General features: G+C 40.3%; 1 protein-coding gene across 1 annotated transcript; it reads right to left on the reverse strand.

The window, feature by feature from the left end:
• LOC144987089 (uncharacterized) lies at positions 1-13740 on the reverse strand. The gene is made up of 5 exons (XM_078936013.1): positions 13649-13740; positions 7105-7210; positions 3896-7039; positions 691-3118; positions 1-136 (listed from the first exon to the last, which is right to left on the reverse strand). Exons 2-5 carry the CDS (start codon positions 7145-7147, stop codon positions 1-3), a joined length of 5751 nt encoding a protein of 1916 aa, XP_078792139.1. The 5' UTR covers positions 7148-7210; positions 13649-13740.
• Positions 13741-19857: the final 6117 nt, after the last annotated feature.

The raw sequence follows: 19857 nt of genomic DNA on the forward strand, positions 1-19857 counted from the left end.
TCAGTTCTTGTAGAAGGTGCTTCTGTACTTGTTGTAGGTACAAATGTTGTTGTAGATGATGTGGCACTCTTGTGTGTGGCAGCAGTAACTGTTGTAGGGGATAAAGCTGTGGTTGTTGGCTGCACCTCTGTTGTTGCTGTAGTTTCAGCAGTTGAAACGCTGGCCTCATCAGTTCTTGTAGAAGGTAACTCTGTACTTGGTGTAGGTACAAACACTGTTGTAGATGATGTGGCACTCTTGTGTGTGGCAGCAGTAACTGTTGTAGGGGATAAAGCTGTGGTTGTTGGTTGCACCTCTGTTGTTGCTGTAGTTTCAGCAGTTGAAACGCTGGCCTCATCAGTTCTTGTAGAAGGTGTCTCTGTACTTTGTGTATGTACAAATACTGTTGTAGATGATGTGGCGCTCTTGTGTGTGGCAGCAGTAACTGTTGTAGGGGATAAAGCTGTGGTTGTTGGTTGCACCTCTGTTGCTGTATTTTCAGCAGTTGAAACGCTGGCCTCATCAGTTTTTGTAGAAGGTAACTCTGTACTTGTTGTAGGTACAAATGTTGTTGTAGATGATGTGGCACTCTTGTGTGTGGCAGCAGTAACTGTTGTAGGGGATAAAGCTGTGGTTGTTGGTTGCACCTCTGTTGTTGCTGTAGTTTCCGCAGTTGAAACGCTGGCTTCATCAGTTCTTGTAGAAGGTAACTCTGTACTTGGTGTAGGTACAAACACTGTTGTAGATGATGTGGCACTCTTGTGTGTGGCAGCAGTAACTGTTGTAGGGGATAAAGCTGTGGTTGTTGGTTGCACCTCTGTTGTTGCTGTAGTTTCAGCAGTTGAATTGCTGGTCTCATCAAATAATTTGGTATTTGAGCCTGTACTTGTTGGTGTGAATGCTGTTGTTGTTGGTTTTGCACTAATTTCTGTGGCAGTAGTAGTTGTTGTGAAGGAAGTAGCTGAGGTTTGTGTTGGCAACTCGGTTGTTGTATGTACAAATGCTGTTGTAGGTGGTGTGGCTTTACTGCTTTTCGTAGTTGTAACTGTTGTGGATATTGAAGCTGTGGTTGTTGGTTGCCCCTCTGTTGTTGCTGTAGTTTCAGCAGTTGAAGCGCTGGCCTCATCAGTTCTTGTAGAAGGTGCTTCTGTACTTGTTGTAGGTACAAATGTTGTTGTAGATGATGTGGCACTCTTGTGTGTGGCAGCAGTAACTGTTGTAGGGGATAAAACTGTGGTTGTTGGTTGCACCTCTGTTGTTGCTGTAGTTTCAGCAGTTGAAACGCTGGCCTCATCAGATCTTGTAGAAGGTAACTCTGTACTTGGTGTAGGTACAAACACTGTTGTAGATGATGTGGCACTCTTGTGTGTGGCAGCAGTAACTGTTGTAGGGGATAAAGCTGTGGTTGTTGGTTGCACCTCTGTTGTTTCTGTAGTTTCAGCAGTTGAATCTCTGGTCTCATCAAATAATGTGGTAGGTGTGCCTGTACTTGTTGGTGTGAATGCTGTTGTTGGTTTTGCACTAATTTCTGTGGCAGTAGTAGTTGTTGTGAGGGAAGTAGCTGAGGTTTGTGTTGGCAACTCGGTTGTTGTATGTACAAATGCTGTTGTTGGTTTTGCACTAATTTCTATGGCAGTAGTAATTGTTGTGAAGGAAGTAGCTGAGGTTTGTGTTGGCAACTCGGTTGGAAACTCTGTTGTTGTATATACAAATGCTGTTGTTGTTGGTGCGGCTTTACTCCTTTTGGTAGTTGTAACTGTTGTGGATATTGAAGCTGTGGTTGTTGGTTGCACCTCTGTTGTTGCTGTAGTTTCAACAGTTGAAACGCTGGCCTCATCAGTTCTTGTAGAAGGTGCCTCTGTACTTGTTGTAGGTACAAATGTTGTTGTAGATGATGTGGCACTCTTGTGTGTGGCAGCAGTAACTGTTGTAGGGGATAAAGCTGTGGTTGTTGGTTGCACCTCTGTTGTTGCTGTAGTTTCAGCAGTTGAAACGCTGGCCTCATCAGTTCTTGTAGAAGGTAACTCTGTACTTGGTGTAGGTACAAACACTGTTGTAGATGATGTGGCACTCTTGTGTGTGGCAGCAGTAACTGTTGTAGGGGATAAAGCTATGGTTGTTGGTTGCACCTCTGTTGTTGCTGTAGTTTCAGCAGTTGAATTGCTGGTCTCATCAAATAATTTGGTAGTTGAGCCTGTACTTGTTGGTGTAAATGCTGTTGTTGTTGGTTTTGCACTAATTTCTGTGGCAGTAGTAGTTGTTGTGAAGGAAGTAGCTGAGGTTTGTGTTGGCAACTCGGTTGTTGTATGTACAAATGCTGTTGTTGGTGGTGTGGCTTTACTGTTTTTGGTAGTTGTAACTGTTGTGGATATTGAAGCTGTGGTTGTTGGTTGCACCTCTGTTGTTGCTGTAGTTTCAGCAGTTGAAGCGCTGGCCTCATCAGTTCTTGTAGAAGGTGCTTCTGTACTTGTTGTAGGTACAAATGTTGATGTAGATGATGTGGCACTCTTGTGTGTGGCAGCAGTAACTGTTGTAGGGGATAAAGCTGTGGTTGTTGGTTGCACCTCTGTTGTTGCTGTAGTTTCAGCAGTTGAAACGCTGGCCTCATCAGTTCTTGTAGAAGGTAACTCTGTACTTGGTGTAGGTACAAACACTGTTGTAGATGATGTGGCACTCTTGTGTGTGGCAGCAGTAACTGTTGTAGGGGATAAAGCTGTGGTTGTTGGTTGCACCTCTGTTGTTGCTATAGTTTCAGCAGTTGAATCTCTGGTCTCATCAAATAATTTGGTAGGTGTGCCTGTACTTGTTGGTGTGAATGCTGTTGTTGGTTTTGCACTAATTTCTATGGCAGTAGTAATTGTTGTGAAGGAAGTAGCTGATGTTTGTGTTTGCAACTCGGTTGGAAACTCTGTTGTTGTATATACAAATGCTGTTGTTGTTGGTGCGGCTTTACTGCTTTTGGTAGTGGTAACTGTTGTGGATATTGAAGCTGTGGTTGTTGGTTGCACCTCTGTTGTTGCTGTATTTTCAACAGTTGAAACGCTGGCCTCATCAGTTCTTGTAGAAGGTGCCTCTGTACTTGTTGTAGGTACAAATGTTGTTGTAGATGATGTGGCACTCTTGTGTGTGGCAGCAGTAACTGTTGTAGGGGATAAAGCTGTGGTTGTTGGTTGAACCTCTGTTGTTGCTGTAGTTTCAGCAGTTGAAACGCTGGCCTCATCAGTTCTTGTAGAAGGTAACTCTGTACTTGGTGTAGGTACAAACACTGTTGTAGATGATGTGGCACTCTTGTGTGTGGCAGCAGTAACTGTTGTAGGGGATAAAGCTGTGGTTGTTGGTTGCACCTCTGTTGTTGCTGTAGTTTCAGCAGTTGAATCTCTGGTCTCATCAAATAATGTGGTAGGTGTGCCTGTACTTGGTGTAGGTACAAATACTGTTGTAGATGATGTGGCGCTTTTGTGTGTGGCAGCAGTAATTGTTGTAGGGGATAAAGCTGTGGTTGTTGGTTTCACGTCTGTTGCTGTAGTTTCAGCAGTTGAAACGCTGGCCTCATCAGTTTTTGTAGAAGGTAACTCTGTACTTGTTGTAGGTACAAATGTTGTTGTAGATGATGTGGCACTCTTGGGTGTGGCAGCAGTAACTGTTGTAGGGGATAAAGCTGTGGTTGTTGGTTGCACCTCTGTTGTTGCTGTAGTTTCAGCAGTTGAAACGCTGGCCTCATCAGTTCTTGTAGAAGGTAACTCTGTACTTGGTGTAGGTACAAACACTGTTGTAGATGATGTGGCACTCTTGTGTGTGGCAGCAGTAACTGTTGTAGGGGATAAAGCTGTGGTTGTTGGTTGCACCTCTGTTGTTGCTGTAGTTTCAGCAGTTGAAACGCTGGCCTCATCAGTTCTTGTAGAAGGTAACTCTGTACTTGGTGTAGGTAGAAACACTGTTGTAGATGATGTGGCACTCTTGTGTGTGGCAGCAGTAACTGTTGTAGGGGATAAAGCTGTGGTTGTTGGTTGCACCTCTGTTGTTGCTGTAGTTTCAGCAGTTGAATTGCTGGTCTCATCAAATAATTTGGTAGGTGAGCCTGTACTTGTTGGTGTGAATGCTGTTGTTGTTGGTTTTGCACTAATTTCTGTGGCAGTAGTAGTTGTTGTGAAGGAAGTAGCTGATGTTTGTGTTGGCAACTCGGTTGTTGTATGTACAAATGCTGTTGTTGGTGGTGTGGCTTTACTGCTTTTGGTAGTAGTAACTGTTGTGGATATTGAAGCTGTGGTTGTTGGTTGCACCTCTGTTGTTGCTGTAGTTTCAGCAGTTGAAACGCTGGCCTCATCAGTTCTTGTAGAAGGTAACTCTGTACTTGGTGTAGGTACAAACACTGTTGTAGATGATGTGGCACTCTTGTGTGTGGCAGCAGTAACTGTTGTAGGGGATAAAGCTGTGGTTGTTGGTTTCACCTCTGTTGTTGCTGTAGTTTCAGCAGTTGAATCTCTGGTCTCATCAAATAATTGTATAAGTGTGCTTGTACTTGTTGGTGTGAATGCTGTTTTTGTTGGTTTTGCACTAATTTCTATGGCAGTAGTAATTGTTGTGAAGGAAGTAGCTGATGTTTGTGTTGGCAACTCGTTTGTTATATGTACAAATGCTGTTGTTCTTGGAGTGGCTTTACTGCTTTTGGTATTAGTAACTGTCGTGGATATTGAAGCTGTGGTTGTTGGTTGCACCTCTGTTGTTGCTGTAGCTTCAGCAGTTGAAACGCTGGCCTCATCAGTTCTTATAGAAGGTAACTCTGTACTTGTTGTAGGTACAAATGTTGTTGTAGATGATGTGGCACTCTTGTGTGTGGCAGCAGTAACTGTTGTAGGGGATAAAGCCGTGGTTGTTGATTGCATCTCTGTTGTTGCTGTAGTTTCAGCAGTTAAGATGCTGGCCTCATCTGTTCTTTTAGAAGGTAACTCTGTACTTGGTGTAGGTACAAAAACTGTTGTAGATGATGTGGCACTCTTGTGTGTGGCAGCAGTAACTGTTGTAGGGGATAAAGCTTGTGTTGTTGGTTGCACCTCTGTTGTTGCTGTAGTTTCAGCAGTTGAATCTCTGGTCTCATCAAATAATGTGGTAGGTATGCCTGTACTTGTTGGTGTGAATGCTGTTGTTGTTGGTTTCGCACTAATTTCTGTGGCAGTAGTAATGGTTGTGAAGGAAGTAGCTGAGATTTGTGTTGTGTACTCTGTTGGCAACTCGGTTGTTGTATGTACAAATGCTGCTGTTGTTGGTGTGGCTTTACTCCTTTTGGTAGTAGTAACTGTTGTGGATGTTGAAGCTGTGGTTATTGGTTGCACCTCTGTTGTTGCTGTAGTTTCAGCAGTTGAAACGCTGGCCTCATCAGTTCTTGTAGAAGGTAACTCTGTACTTGTTGTATGTACAAATGTTGTTGTAGATGATGCGGCACTCTTGTGTGTGGCAGCAGTAACTGTTGTAGGGGATAAAGCCGTGGTTGTTGGTTGCATCTCTGTTGTTGCTGTAGTTTCAACAGTTAAGACGCTGGCCTCATCTGTTCTTTTAGAAGGTAACTCTGTACTTGGTGTAGGTAGAAAAACTGTTGTAAATGATGTGGCACTCTTGTGTGTGGCAGCAGTAACTGTTGTAGGGGATAAAGCTTGTGTTGTTGGTTGCACCTCTGTTGTTGCTGTAGTTTCAGCAGTTGAATTGCTGGTCTCATCAATTTTTGTGGTAGGTGTGCCTGTACTTGTTGGTGTAAATGCCGTTGTTGTTGGTGTTGCACTAATTTCTGTTGCAGTAGTCATTGTTCTGAAGGAAGTAGCTGAGGTTGGTGTTGGCAACTCTGTTTTTGTATGTACAAATGCTGTTGTTGTTGGTGTGGCTTTACTGCTTTTGGCAGTAGTAACTACTGTGGATATTGAAGCTGTGCTTGTTGGTTGCACCTCTGTTGTTGCTGTAGTTTTAGCAGTTGAAACGCTGGTCTCATCAGTCCTCGTAGAGGGTGCCTCTGTACTAGTTGTAGGTACATATGCTGTTGTAGTTGAATTGGCATGACTACTTGTGGCATTAGTAACTGTTGTGGAGGATATTGATGCTGTGGTTTTTGGTTTCACCTCTATTGTTGCCTTAGTTACAGTAATTGAGACGCTGGTTTCATCAATTATTGTTGTAGGTGTGCCTTTACTTGTTATCAGTGTAAATGCTGTTGTCGTTGGTGTTGCACTATGTATCGTGGCAGTAGTAATTGTTGTGAAGGAAGTAGCTGAGGTTTGTGTTGGCAACTCTGTTGTAGGTACAAATGCTGTTGTTGTTGGTGTGGCTCCACTGCTTTTGGCAGTATTAACTGTTGTGGATATTGAAGCCGTGGTTGTTGGTTGCACTTCTGTTGTTGCTGTAGTTTCAGCAGTTGAAACGCTAGTCTCATCAGTTCTTTGAGAAGGTGCCTCTCTACTTGTTGTAGGTACAAATACTGTTGTAGTTGATGTGGCACTCTTGCGTGTGGTAGCAGTAACTAATGTGGAGGATAAAGCTGTGGTTGTTGGTTTCACTTCTGTTCTTTCTGTAGTTTCAGTTGTTGAATCGCTGGCCTCATGAGTTCTTGTAGAAGGTGCCTCTGTACTTGTTGTAGGTACAAATGCTGTTGTTGTTGATTTGGCATGACTACTTGTGGCATTAGTAACTGCTGTGGAGGATAAAGCTGTGGTTGTTGGCTTCACCTCTGTTGTTGCCGTAGTTACAGCAGTTGAGACGTTGGTCTCATCAATTATTGTGGTAGGTGTGCCTGTCCTTGATGTTGTCTGCAAAAATGTTGTTGGGGATTTTGGTTTTGTCGAACCATGAGTTAATGTTATAGCAGTTGTCTCTACCACTGTTGTCTTGTCTTGGGATGTTGTTTCTTCCGTTTGGCAAATTGTTGATCCTGTTGTAGTTTGTTGAATCTTGCTTGTTGTTTGTTCATCAACACAGCATTCACAGCAACAGTTGCAGATTTCACTTGCGTTTGTTGAGAGTGAGATTGATGTTGCATCTGACTTTTTTGATAAATCAGTCATGGTTGTTGTTAGAATACCTGCAATTATAGTTAAAGGGAGTTTAAAACAATTGTTTTTCATTCAATGCTTATTATTGACTTACCTGATATTATGAGGAGGCGCAAAAACATTTTTTGAAGTCCCATTGCAGTTTGTCCTCTCAACTGGATAATTTAAGAAATCTCTCCTCAAATTGAAAGTTTTTATTCCTGAAAAAAAAGATGATCAGAATTAAGTTTAACCGTTTGAAATCCTACCAAAATGGGAGTCTAGAGAACTCCAGACAAAGCAGCATCTCAAGTCTAAGCTAAGGAAGTTTAAGTTCAGAGTTCCTCAGAGCATAGTTTAAAATTATTTTTGTTTTAAGTCCAGCGGTGATTGTGACTCACCCAGCACATCTAATTTAAAGAAAATAGTCGATTGCTTTTACTTATAAGAATGCACAGGACTAATCTAATTTTTCCAAATACCTTTGCACTAAAAATACGTCTATCTTTGGGCTGATGTGGTCTTATACTCATGTATGTTAAAAAAGTTTGTCAAAAAATGTTGGACCAGTCCTATTTTAAAAAAATGATATAAGTGATTTTAAAATATACCTATTGTTCCTGTGTTATCTATTACTGTGACTTTTGTTTTCAGCCTTTTCGCTATAAGATGTGAAACCTTCTCTGCACTTATTAAATTGACAAAACTTGTATGTTTGCATTTTGTTGAGACACTCTCATTGTGTGCACACATACTCATATAAACAGTATGAGACAGCCTGTCAGTTTAGTTTTTTGTGTCATCGCTCTTTTGTTTTCTGTGCAGGTTGGCTGTTTCTTCTCCTGGATGTTACCGCCCACTCATTTGTGGCTCTCTATGGAGCAGCGCACAGCTGCTAGCACTTGACTTGATTTGTTTGTGCAGTATTTAAGTGTTGCTGTTTTAGTCCACAGTGTCAGTGTGTTCTGGGGCCTGTTTCAGAAAGGAGGTTCAACCAACTCTGAGGTTGAACTTGAACTCTGAGTTGGTCAATCGGGAGATTAACAACTCTGAGTTTTCTGTTTCAGATAAGCTGATCCGAGTTGGGTCAATCAACTCTGAGTGGACTGATTCGGAGTTTAGCGTGCGCACCGCGACTATAAGAAGCCATTATCAATGGAGCGCAGATATCACGAGTCACCATGGCAACCGTGAAAAAAAGAGGTCTGCGTATTTTTCGCCAGCTGAACTTGACGTGCTGCTGCAGAGTTACAGTGAATATGAGCACATATTCCAGAAGAAAAGCAACACCGCTGCATCTGCAAAACAGAGACAGTTAGCGTGGAAAACATAGCTGCTCAAGTTAATGCCTAAGTTTGCATTTAAATCATTGTTATAAAATATTGACTGTAATAACTTTTTAAATAGCGTAAGGAGTGAAATAAAAAATGGCGATATTTAGGTGTACGTTTGAAGTGTTATTCCTGGTGTAAATGCATGAAATGCTGCATAGTGTACAGAACCAATCTGGGGGGAAAATGCATTTAATGTTGATAATGTTTAGAGGACTTTTTTGTTAACCTCCCCCTCTTGCAAACGTTGGTCAGTTTAATATTAATACATGCAATTGTGTTTTTCAAAGTGAACTTTTGTCTACTGTTGAACCTTTCGCTGCGCGAAGACTTCTCCTTTCTTTTCTCTCGACTTTCCGACCGTGCTCACCCCCCCCCCCCCCCCCCATCTGCACCTGCACTCGCACCCCGCTCACCACACACACACTGCAACACTACCATTGTATTGGTCAAGTGGTATAGGTTTATATGGGATTAAGAAAGTAAGCAGTGCTAGCAAATTGTGTTTCCAAAAATTAATTGTGACATTAATCTAATTCAATGTCCCTGATTTCATTTTCATGTAGATGCAATCCTGCAGGAATTAAAAGAACATGGCAGCAGCTAAAAATGAAGTATAAAAACATAATTCAATCAGGTCAAATATGAGCATGTCATGGATGTAGGCTTTGTTGACAATATTTGACATATGAAACATCTACATAGCAAGACCTAATGTTGTTTTCATTTTGTATATGTAATTGACTGCAACGAAAAACGGTAACGCTCAAACAAAAACGTATGGGGAAATGACAAAATATTGTGTCTTCTCAAAATCCTCGTACGAGGTAAATATAATTCTCTACGAATTAATGCAGCCTCCTCGTCTATTGGGTCCTCCAAAAAAGAACAAGCCATTCTTGTCATTTAGACCGTCTCTGTCTGTGTGACGGAAATTTGGGCAATGAAGGTTAAAGCGAAAAATACCACTTCGTCTTTAAAAAGGGGAGGGGACCGGCAGAAACCTTGAGTTTAGAGAATAAAACCTGCTCCCGACCAGGTTAGGTTCACAGCATAAGTAACCATGGACACTGACTCCGAGTATAAGTTACCTCTCTTTTAGAAACGGGTTTGACTTACTCTGCTTTCTCCTGTTTAACAAACCTCCCATTCTGAAACGGAAAACCCAGGGTTTCCCTGATTCCAGGGTTAACGCACTCAGAGTTTACACTTAACCTCCTTTCTGAAACAGGCCCCTGATCTGTGAACTCTTCACTATCACTGCATTGCACTGAAAACAGTGTTGGTTCCTTTGCTTGTTTTACAGGTTTTTGTGTGCGTGTGTTTGTTTTTCTTTCTTCCCACGTAAGATTTGCTTGATCTATCCTGCAAATTCTGGTATAGCATAAGACACAAATTTTAAGCTTAAATTTAGCTACAATGTTCAATATGTATAAGAGAGCCACCAGTATTTACACTTGCACTGTTAAAAACAAAAAAAGAATCTTACTCTAAATGTTGGTTTCTAGTTATGAAGCAGTGACTTCATATTTCTGGCTAAAATCTTTTACCAAGATAAGCATAAATCTTCTCTTTTGTATTTGAGGAGACTATAAACCTTTATCTATATTCTTGTATAGCTGGACAGGAGTGGCATGCTAAGAAAACAAGTGGCTAGTTCCACCCAACAGAATAACCAAATGCGTTAGTTTGCTTTAGTGTAAAATGCCATGCAGAGGCATGTCTGATTATTTTCTTAAGTAAAATAGGAGTTGCTGCCAGAATGACCTAGATTGTGCCTTCAAGAAGCACCGACTGTATTATTATGCTAGCTAACAGCAATGTACTTGACCACACTGGCCATTAAAAAAGGCATATAATTTGCATTTAGTGTTAGATTCTTTTTTTTAAGCCTCCGCCATCCCTTCTGTATTTTTCTTTTTGGCAAAAGATAAACCAAAAAAAAGTTTATACAGCCATGTATAAACACGGGCATCTATGCTCAATCATTATGAGTTGAATGGTAAGAGTTATAAGTAAGGTGACAATCCCATTGAGAGAACTGTTATTTCCCCATTACCTCAGGCAGACACCAAGCCTATACTAAACTAACCAACAGTAGAGGTGAAGCCCAAGACTAGCAAGCCATTCAGCAGTTGTTCAATTAAAATGATGCTTCTCTTAACCCTTTGATGCGCAACATAGGTCTAAAGTGACCCGGCTGAGTTTTTATTTTTGATATCTTTGCAACAAATTAATGTTGTCAAACAGTCAAGGTATTCCTCAATTAACTTGTTTTAGACCATCACACATGATTTTCTTATTTTTTCATTTCTTACTTTTTGATGAAAAACTGTTTTTTTGTATCACTACCCCTTTAATGCGCAACATGGGTCCAAAATGAGCCACATTCATTTTCTATGTTATTTCTCACATGGCTCAGTATTTATACAACATAACTTTGAAATAATTTACATTTATTCCTCCATATATAGTCAAAATATCTTGTTTTTTGTGCCTCTTGAGCACCATACATGATAACAAAGCGGTGGATGACAACAGGCAGAAGAAGAAACCAGAAGTGATCCAGTACTATGAGAAATCAAAATGAGGTGTGGACACAATGGATCAAATGGTTAGAAACTATTCATGTCAGTGAAGAACACGGAGGAGGTCCATGGTTCTTTGGTACAATATACTGGATGTTGCCACCCTAAATGCCTTCACTGCTCAACACCCTGGCTATTTGGGTGGTGTCATCAATGCACACTGGCTTTTTATCAAGGAACTGGCAAAGAGCCTGTCATGCCACATATGAAGAGGCGCATTGAGGGCACACCCCAACACCAAAAGCATGTTTGGGTGGGAGTGGCTCAGGTGGTTGAGCAAGTCAGCCAATGATCGGAGGATCAGCGGTTCGATCCCTGCTCCCCCCAGTCAACTGTCGTTGTGTCCTTGGGCAAGACACTTCACCCTCCCTGCCTCCAGTGCGGCTCCACTGATGTGTGAATGTGCATGAATGTTCCGGTGATGGCCAGAGGGACCGTAGGCGCCAATTGGCAGCTACACCTATGTCAGTCTGCCCGAGGGCAGCTGTGACTAAAACAGTAGTTACATGAATGAAGAGTGAATCAATAATGGACACATTGTAAGAACTTTGAGCGTCTGGAAAACTGCAGATAAATCCAATCTGTTATTATTATTATTATTACTATTATTTTCAGGCAATGGGAAAATGTGGGTTTAAAAAACAAACAGAGCCACTATCCAGCCTGAAGATAGCATCAAACAGGATCAAACAGGAGGGCCAAAGGAAGAGGAAGAAGTGTGCGATCTGCCCAGTTTCCAAAGACAGAAAAGTCAAAAGCTGGTGTTCTCACTGCACCAGATCTGTGTGCTGAGCACAAATATCACATTATAATTTGTGGCATGTAAAAACGAAGGTTGCAATTTGTGTACACGGATGTCCCATACCAGTTTAAAGTTGTTAAGATACTGAAAGAGTTCAGATTGTTATACATGTTATGTTATCAGAGGTATGTGTTAAAAAAAGGAAAATGACCATGTTTCAATTAAAGACATTAAAGTTTGGCCCAACTCATTGCAAAAATATTACTTTAAAACAAATGTAAGTGTTACAGTATTAAGTAATTTGATTAAAATCACACTTGAATGACTGACTGTGTCGTGTATGTAAATTTGTTGTAAAAAAACATTCTTATTTATAAAGTATGAAAGGAAAAATGTAACTCTTATTCTGGGTTAATAAAAAAAAGACATGTAAAGAATACTTGGAATATTCAACAGCAAAAAATATATATTTCAAAAGATACAACAAAATAAAAACTCAGCCATCATAAATTTACATAGAAAATTAATGTGGGTCATTTTAGACCCATGTTGCACATTAGAGGGAGTGTGGATATGTTGCGCATCAAAGAGTTTAAATGTATTAGAATGAAGCAAATATTCATTTTTTTATATAACTAAAATGTCTAAGTATTGGTTAAAATACAGGAAAACACAAGTGAAGAAGGTGCTAAATTTAAAATCCAAGCTAAAAAGTTATTTAACTCCGGCCGTTAGGGCACACCGTTTTGTAGTGTCTAATGTGTTTCTACTCACACATAACATTCAGCTAATCATCATCCTTTATAGAGACACAAAAAATTACAATAAATAAAACCAGGTTTTGGATAAGTATGCAGGATGGTGTGTCCTAAAGACCAGGATTGGGGAAAAAAAGAACTAAAGACCAGACAATTGAAAGCTGCTTTTAAAAATAACCTAAATTAAAATGCACAGAAGATTGTTCCAAAAACTTAAAAATAATAGATCCTCAGAGTTTTTTTCATGGATTTTTGAATTTACTGGCAAATTGGATGAGTTGACCTTAAAGCTCAGGGGGACAGAAAGGAGACAGCAGGTTTTATAGGTGAGGACTATAGGTTAAATTTTTCCAAAAATTGATACACAGCCAGTGGAGTGAATGTAAAGTCTTTAAAGTGTGTTCTTTTCTAAGTTTTTACTCACAAAAACCCTCTCATCTCATGTCATGCTATAATACAAGGGTAATGCATTGCTTGCCTTCCACGGCTCCACTCAAAAACTCTTTCCACCACCTCTGACACTGTTGGCAGTGTTAGTTTCCTTGTCATCCTGTCTCATCACATTGTGTATCGCCAAGACTTGTTTTTGTTTTTTTTATATTGTTTTATTCTAGACATTACCTCAAAGACTCTATAGAGTGTAAATGAGTTTTTGTGTGTTATGAATTGTCTTATCAATTCAAATATCCAGCAGACTTTCATCTTCAGTCAGCTGATAGTCCGTTTGTTGTCATATTTGAGAAATATTTGTCTCAGTCCAGATGGTTTAGTTGACTTTGCAATTGACATTGTGTCTTATTTCCTATGTTGTTTAACAAAGTTTAGAAATTTGAATATCTTTATGCTTTACTTTGAGCGTACAGGTAGAATATTTGAATATTTTCTATTGCACAAGTACAATTGTAGAGATAGTCTCACCAACTGTTTAAGAATGGTTTTTATCATTTGTCAAAATGTTTTTATTTTTTTAATGCTCCTTTAAGCACAAACCTTGAAGTAAATGTTAAAAAAGCTATTTAATCAGCATTTTTATATTCAGAAAATGAGTAAATCAGGGTTTAACCTGTTAAAATGAAGGGAGATTTCTACACCTTTATCAATGTTTTTTATTTGACTGAATACATGAATTGACATTACCAGTTATTTATATTTTTGCACTCTTTTTAACCCAAAGGATCAAAAATCCCTTTGAGCAACATATCAACCATGAATGAAGTCAAAGTATAAAAGATCCACTTACAAATAGGATGAGTTCCTCAAAAGAAACTTAAATCCAGGTAATAGAACTTAAGAGATGACTTGAACATTATCCTTCTGCTCTTCAACTATTTCTGTGATGCTTTGATGAGTCTTTTATAATAGCTAAGTATCAGAGAAATGTGACGTGACTCTGAGTGTTGGAGGCTTTAAAGGAATCAGGCTAAAGACAACAAAACCAAAAAAAAACATGAAACCCCAATCAGTCATCTTCATGCTTCATGCAAAAATACAGTATAAGTATTGTTGGGATTCCATTCTCTGAAGTGAACAAACCAGTCCTTCTAGCTACCTAGTCGAGTTGTAGAATTGTGACAATTCGAAACCTTAAATGTTTGTTTCTTGCAGGGTTGCTACACACGACAAAGCATAATACAATTTCAGATTTTCTCAATACAGTAAAACAACTGTGTCTTTTCTAGACATTTACAGTAGAAGTAGGTCTTTTGAAAATCTTTTTCTTTTTTTCTTTAGAATTAAGAATTATGAAAGTCTTTGGTGGGAAAAAAGCCAAATGTCTTCAACTTAAAAAAAATAAACGGGCCAGGTTACCTTTCTCTGCCATGGAACCATTTTTAACAAAACATTTTTAAAGTACCTGTTGGTTGTTTGTTTGTTTTTTCCTGAGATAATTAACCCTCTGTAACGTCAAACTGTTACAAGCTGCTTGGATAGGAGCAGAGTTATTCAACATGAGAATTTTGTGGAAAAGCCTGATCCTTTTTGGTACTTACATGTGTACACAAATGTGTACAACAATGGATTACAAAACATTTATAATCTGTACATCATGCACTTGTCCTGGGAGCCGGTTTAGCTCGTGCTGGTTTGCGGCGCCTTCCGTCCGTGAAACCAGGGTTCGACTCCGGGCTGCTCCCTGTTCCCTTCTCTACCTCTGTGCCGGTCCCAAGCCCGGTTTGAGAATGTTGCGTCAGGAAGGGCATCCGGCGTAAAACATTGCAAAGTTTACCATGCGACTTGTTCGCTGTGGCGACCCCTGATGGGAGAAGCCGAAAGGGGAAGAAGAGGAGACATCATGCACTTGTCCTACCAGAAATTTCACTTTTCAAGACCTCTTTAAGGTTGATTTTTCTGTGATTCTGTATTTTTCCCATTTAAAATACATGGCAGTTATCCCACTGAATTTTTTTGTATTGATTTTTTTTTTGGTGTTTTATTTTGTTCTCTGGAAAAGTTTTCCGCAGTCACACTACACTAAAAAAATCACAACACACTATCACATTCACCTGAGCCACACTGGAGATGCTATAAGGTCCCTCGTTTTGCCAAACAAAACATACTTAACAAGAAAATAAATTTTGTTTCGCCCTGGAAGGAATTTGGTCACACATGGTTACACTGGTGCTTTGGTAGACAAAATCTTACTCTATAATAAGTTAAATGTCTCTCACATCACAGTCAGCAAGACCAAGTGGCCCCAGATGGTGACAATGTGGGCCCCAGATGAGTTTGTTCGCAGTTTCCATGTTGGCCCCACCTGTGTTTGCCCACATTGGCTTAAGAGGGCACTCCATCCAGACTGCCGGCTAGCACCGCGGGGATGCTAGGCCACCTGGTGGACAGCTCAGTTGTCCACCTGGCGGCTGCCTAGCGTAGTGAGCCAGCCCACTGAGTGTCCACTTAAGCCAATATGGGCAAACCCAGGTGGGGCCACCACGGAAACTGTGGACAAACCCATCTAGGGCCCACATTTTCTGCCTACATTTTAACCATCTAGGGCCCACATTTTCTGCCTACATTTTAACCATCTAGGGCCCACTTAGCCTTGCTGGCTGGGGCAGTTAGTCAACTTTATTTCACAGTCTCATGTGTAGTTTCACTGTTCCCAACTCAACCAAACTAACAGCATTATGAGACATTATTGTATGATTGGTCAAATATTTGAAGAAACTTTCTTTTGATAAACAGCTGGCAGAGGCAGTGATTAGCTGTGAACATGTCTATAATAAAAAAAACTGTTGTGGATATAAGCAAACTCACCTATTTTATAAGTTGCGCGCCATCCTGTGTGGGTATGCCTTTCATGCTAAGCTATGTAGTCTGCACTAGAGCCCTGCACGGGACTACTTTCTTCATCCCGCTCCCGCCCGCCGAATTTCTGACCATTACTGCCCGCTCCCACAACGTATGCGTTAAACTCCCGCCCACACCCGCAATATGTATGTCCACTCCCGCCCGCAAAACTCTGAGATTGTATTCCCACACAATAATAGAGATGCATTGATTTTGTGTCTTCTCCCGTCCCGCAGGATGAAAAAACACATATGTATTGATATTATTAAAGAGATTCATGGGGTTGTTTGTTTCATTTCCCTTGCCTGTATGTTTAAAAAAAACAATTGAGAAACTTCTCCAAATGTCAGACTTTCCTGCTTAGCTTTTGTGCTGTTAATCAGCGGTCCCCAACCTTTATTACTGCACGGACCGGTTTCTCACGGAGCGGGATATTATCTGTGGCGGACACACGCTGCAGCAAATAGAGGCAGAGACGTGAAAAGACGTACGCTGTGCTTTTATTTTGACACGTAAAACATTGTACATCGCACAGGTGTCGTCATCCTATCCCCTTCCCACACTATTGGTGCTAAAAAGAAGTAATCTCAAAAGGAAGAAAGGCAAAATGAAACACCCGTGCTCAACCCTATTTGACCTGATTTCCTCAGCCTGTTGAACTCCGACAGCAGACCAAACGTGCACGTGACCGACACTACAGTACAACAAAATAATTTGATATGGCCTGCATGAAAACTGTGGTATTTTCTAAACATAACAATGAACACGAATTATGACATGAGCAACGTCCTCTCTGCCGGTGACACTCTGGTCGCTAATCGCTATGATAACATTTAAACATGCCTTCAAAATAAGTGCATGGAAAATCCAACTCACCACAATGCTGAATGGTTCGAGGGAATCTCCCGTTGGGATAAATACGTATTTTAACTAGGACTCCTGATACTTCCTATTAAATGTAGCTTTCTTTTTTTGGAATTCGAAGGCTCCTCATCTGTGTCCTGGCTGGGCCTTTTCCCCTTGGCAAAGAAACTTTCCAGATTTTTGTTTTTTATTCATTTTGCTAGTTCCTGGGTTTTATTTTAGCGGTATCCTATCACGTGACCGAGACAAGCAAATTGGCCTGCGTCAAGAGGAACATAAACGCATGTAACAGAGAAACAGGCAATTTTTCAAAATAAAACATCATTCAGATTCCAAAATCACTAAAATGGAAGTAAAGTAAGTTATTTTATTTTTCTGTGCGGCCCGGTACCAAATGACAGGGGGTTGGACCGCTGCTGTAAATGCCTCGTTTGAGGTTCTTTTCTACATCATCTATTGCAGTGTTTTTCAACCAGTGTGCCGCGGCACACTAGTGTGCCGTGGGAGATGGTCAAGTGTGCCGTGGGAAATTGCCCTCATTAACTGATCATGACATTTACCATCTCCAGGATTTCAGCTCTCTGTTCATCCAAACAGGCCCTGATAAAACACTGAGGAGTTAGGAATATAAAAGATCGTAAAATACTTTTTCTTTGCGTTTATTTTATTTTATTAAAGACATTTTGATAAGAATGACGTACCGCGATTCAGCTGGACCTTCGGCTGTATTTTGGAAACGTCCCGTCCCTTTAACTGTCTCCACCAATCATTCTTGGGGGGGTTAATCACATGTCATCGGTCTGACCAATCAGAAGTGCTTAAAGTCTTCACTTCCTTGTTCTGATTCTGCTCGTAAAGTCGCTCAGTTCTAACAAAAATACCATCTAAAGCTCGTCTTTAGCGGTGTAGCTTTCCACAGAATCCGGTATCAGACCGTGGAACAAGTGAACAAAACAATGAAGCTCCGAAAACCGATCTCCGGCCGTTTTATGCACTACATCTCCCATGATGCATTGGGTTGTGAGAGTGAAAGCGCACAAGGAGATCTGTTGTTAAACGTCTTGAAACCAACGAACACACATCAAACTGTTTTTAAATCTTCTAACTTAACTTTTATTGCATCTTTTAGAAAAAAACAACTGCAACTTCCAGCTTTTTCTGCAACAATGATCACAAACATGCATGTGAGATTGTGGAGGGGCTGTAGATCAATACAGACTATGAGTTTGTCTTTTTTTTTTTTTTTTTTTTTTTGGATGCTGGTGTGCCGCGGGATTTTTTTTAAGGTTAAAGTGTGCCGTGGCTCAAAAAAGGTTGAAAAACACTGATCTATTGACATCTTCTCCATCATGTCGCAAGGCAACCTCCCTATATCCCGCTGTGTTTTTATTTAGCCGCCCGCACCAAAATTCAAACCGCCTGCGAGATTTGGTAGGGTCCCGCGGGACCCAATCCCAATGCAGCCTTCTAGTCTGCACTTCCTCTGATAGTCTGATAACTCATCAGAACTTTGGTGCTGAAAAAACGAATCATGGTAAGGTTCACTACATTGTGAAAGGACATGAACTCACCAGTGAGCCAAAGAGTTAAAGTAAACTAGCATAGGACATAAAGGTGCAGAAAAGTTGAGACTGTAGCTATGCCACAATGAACAGGGCTCACCTGAGCTCATGTTTGTTCTTCGGTGGTTTTTAAAAGTTCAGTATTTCATGCTTTGCTCTAAATGCAAAAATGGTTGGTGTTATGCCATTGAAAAAGTGTCTCAAAATTGGGCTTACGATGGAAAAAAATGAATAAATTATGGAGCTTAAGGACTTCAAAATAATTAAAATGCTTCTAAAACTGAAAGGACTTTTGTGCCAAGGACAAAAAATTTTTAAATTTTTGTCCTTGGCAGTGTTACGTTTGTCTGAAACTCCAAATTATGAAATGATCAAAGACAAAAAGGTTTTAATGGATCTGGTAAATAAAGCATAAAGTTGAGTTGGGGAAATGGCAAGAGAGTCTTCCTATCAACAAATGGCAGTCTCAACAATGGAATTGAGGAACTTCTGTAGCTCCAGACAGGGTCCTGTAGCTCCTGTGGATGGTTTGTTTCTGATCCAGTGAGGATCAGGAACAAACCATCCACAGCAAATCCAACACAGAAGTTGTGTTCTGGTAAGAAGTGCAATTAACCAGGTCCAGGGCAAAACTAACACAGGTCAGATCTGAAAAACTGGTAAAATATCTAAACAGGACACACCATGAGCCAGGCTGGAAGTAAGGGCAGTGGTTCAACACACTTTGGCACCAAAGACCCAAAAGTCAGAGGCAGAATGTATAGGAGGTACCACAGCTGAGCAAAAACTACTAATCGGCAACAATTATGACGAGAAGTACAGGCGTTAGACCAGTTTATGTGTGATGTGTGGGACAGCGTACATCAACCAAGGTACTGTCACTCGTTATAGGCTGTCTGTACCTTGGTGTTTTACATTTTACTTTCCTCCTTGACCCTGTATGTAGCTGCTATGTTTGTGGAAAGAATCCTGAAATATGTAACACAGTCAGCAGTTGGCAAATAAATTGGGTTCAAATGTTTGTTAATCTGATACTGAAAGAGTCAGAATTACCAGCCACCAACTTCACAGAAACAAAGAAATGTGATACTGACAATACAAGTAGGAAAAAAATACCTACGTGATGCATGATTCAAAGGTAACATGATTGGTAAGCAGCTGCGAGTACTTATTAATATTTGTCAATATATCAAAGCAAAGTATTTTACAGGGTCACGACTAAGTTGTGGCATTTTTCTCCCGTCAGTGGTCATTTCTAAGCAATTGTACTGGGTGATGTTTTTTATGTGATTTGGTTTGCTCTCACACCTGCAGAATCAAACCAAAGTAAACCAATTAAAGATTGAACAGTTGTCAACCTTCCCTACAAAAATCAAACAGAGTCTACAAAAGTATATCTGGGTCAGATAACACGTCTGTAGCTTTTCTTTTTCTTGTCCGTGTCGCCAGTTTCTAGATATACAAGTTAGCCAGGTTTTTAACTTACTGTAAAAAAAATTTTAAACCTTTGCAAACTAAAAATACCAAATGTTTCAACAAGCTGATAACTCCTAGTCATTATCTTGTTTAAATTAATCAAGCTGCCTTTCCTATCTAGTAATGTCGGTATTGGTGTAAGAACTGCATCCGACCCACAGAATTTGCAATGTACAATTCAACTGAACACATGATTAAATGTTAATATTCTTGATCAAATAACTAAAAGACACGTTTAATGTAAAAAAAAATCCTT

The sequence above is a fragment of the Oryzias latipes genome, chromosome 18 (genome assembly GCF_053564925.1).
Source record: "Oryzias latipes strain Hd-rR chromosome 18, Olatipes_Hd-rR_3.1".
In the NCBI taxonomy this organism is placed as follows: Eukaryota; Metazoa; Chordata; class Actinopteri; order Beloniformes; family Adrianichthyidae; genus Oryzias; species Oryzias latipes.

What these genes read in the sequence shown, in the direction of transcription:
- LOC144987089 (XM_078936013.1), bottom strand. Translation starts at nt 7,147, where the DNA reads ATGGGACTTCAAAAAATGTTTTTGCGCCTCCTCATAATATCAG. An exon ending in AGTGTTTCTACCTACACCAA is followed by an intron (nt 3,119 to 3,895) that starts GTACAGAGTTAC and finishes CCCCTACAACAG; the next exon opens with TTACTGCTGCCACACACAAG. An exon ending in GTACCTACACCAAGTACAGA is followed by an intron (nt 137 to 690) that starts GTTACCTTCTAC and finishes CTGAAACTACAG; the next exon opens with CAACAACAGAGGTGCAGCCA.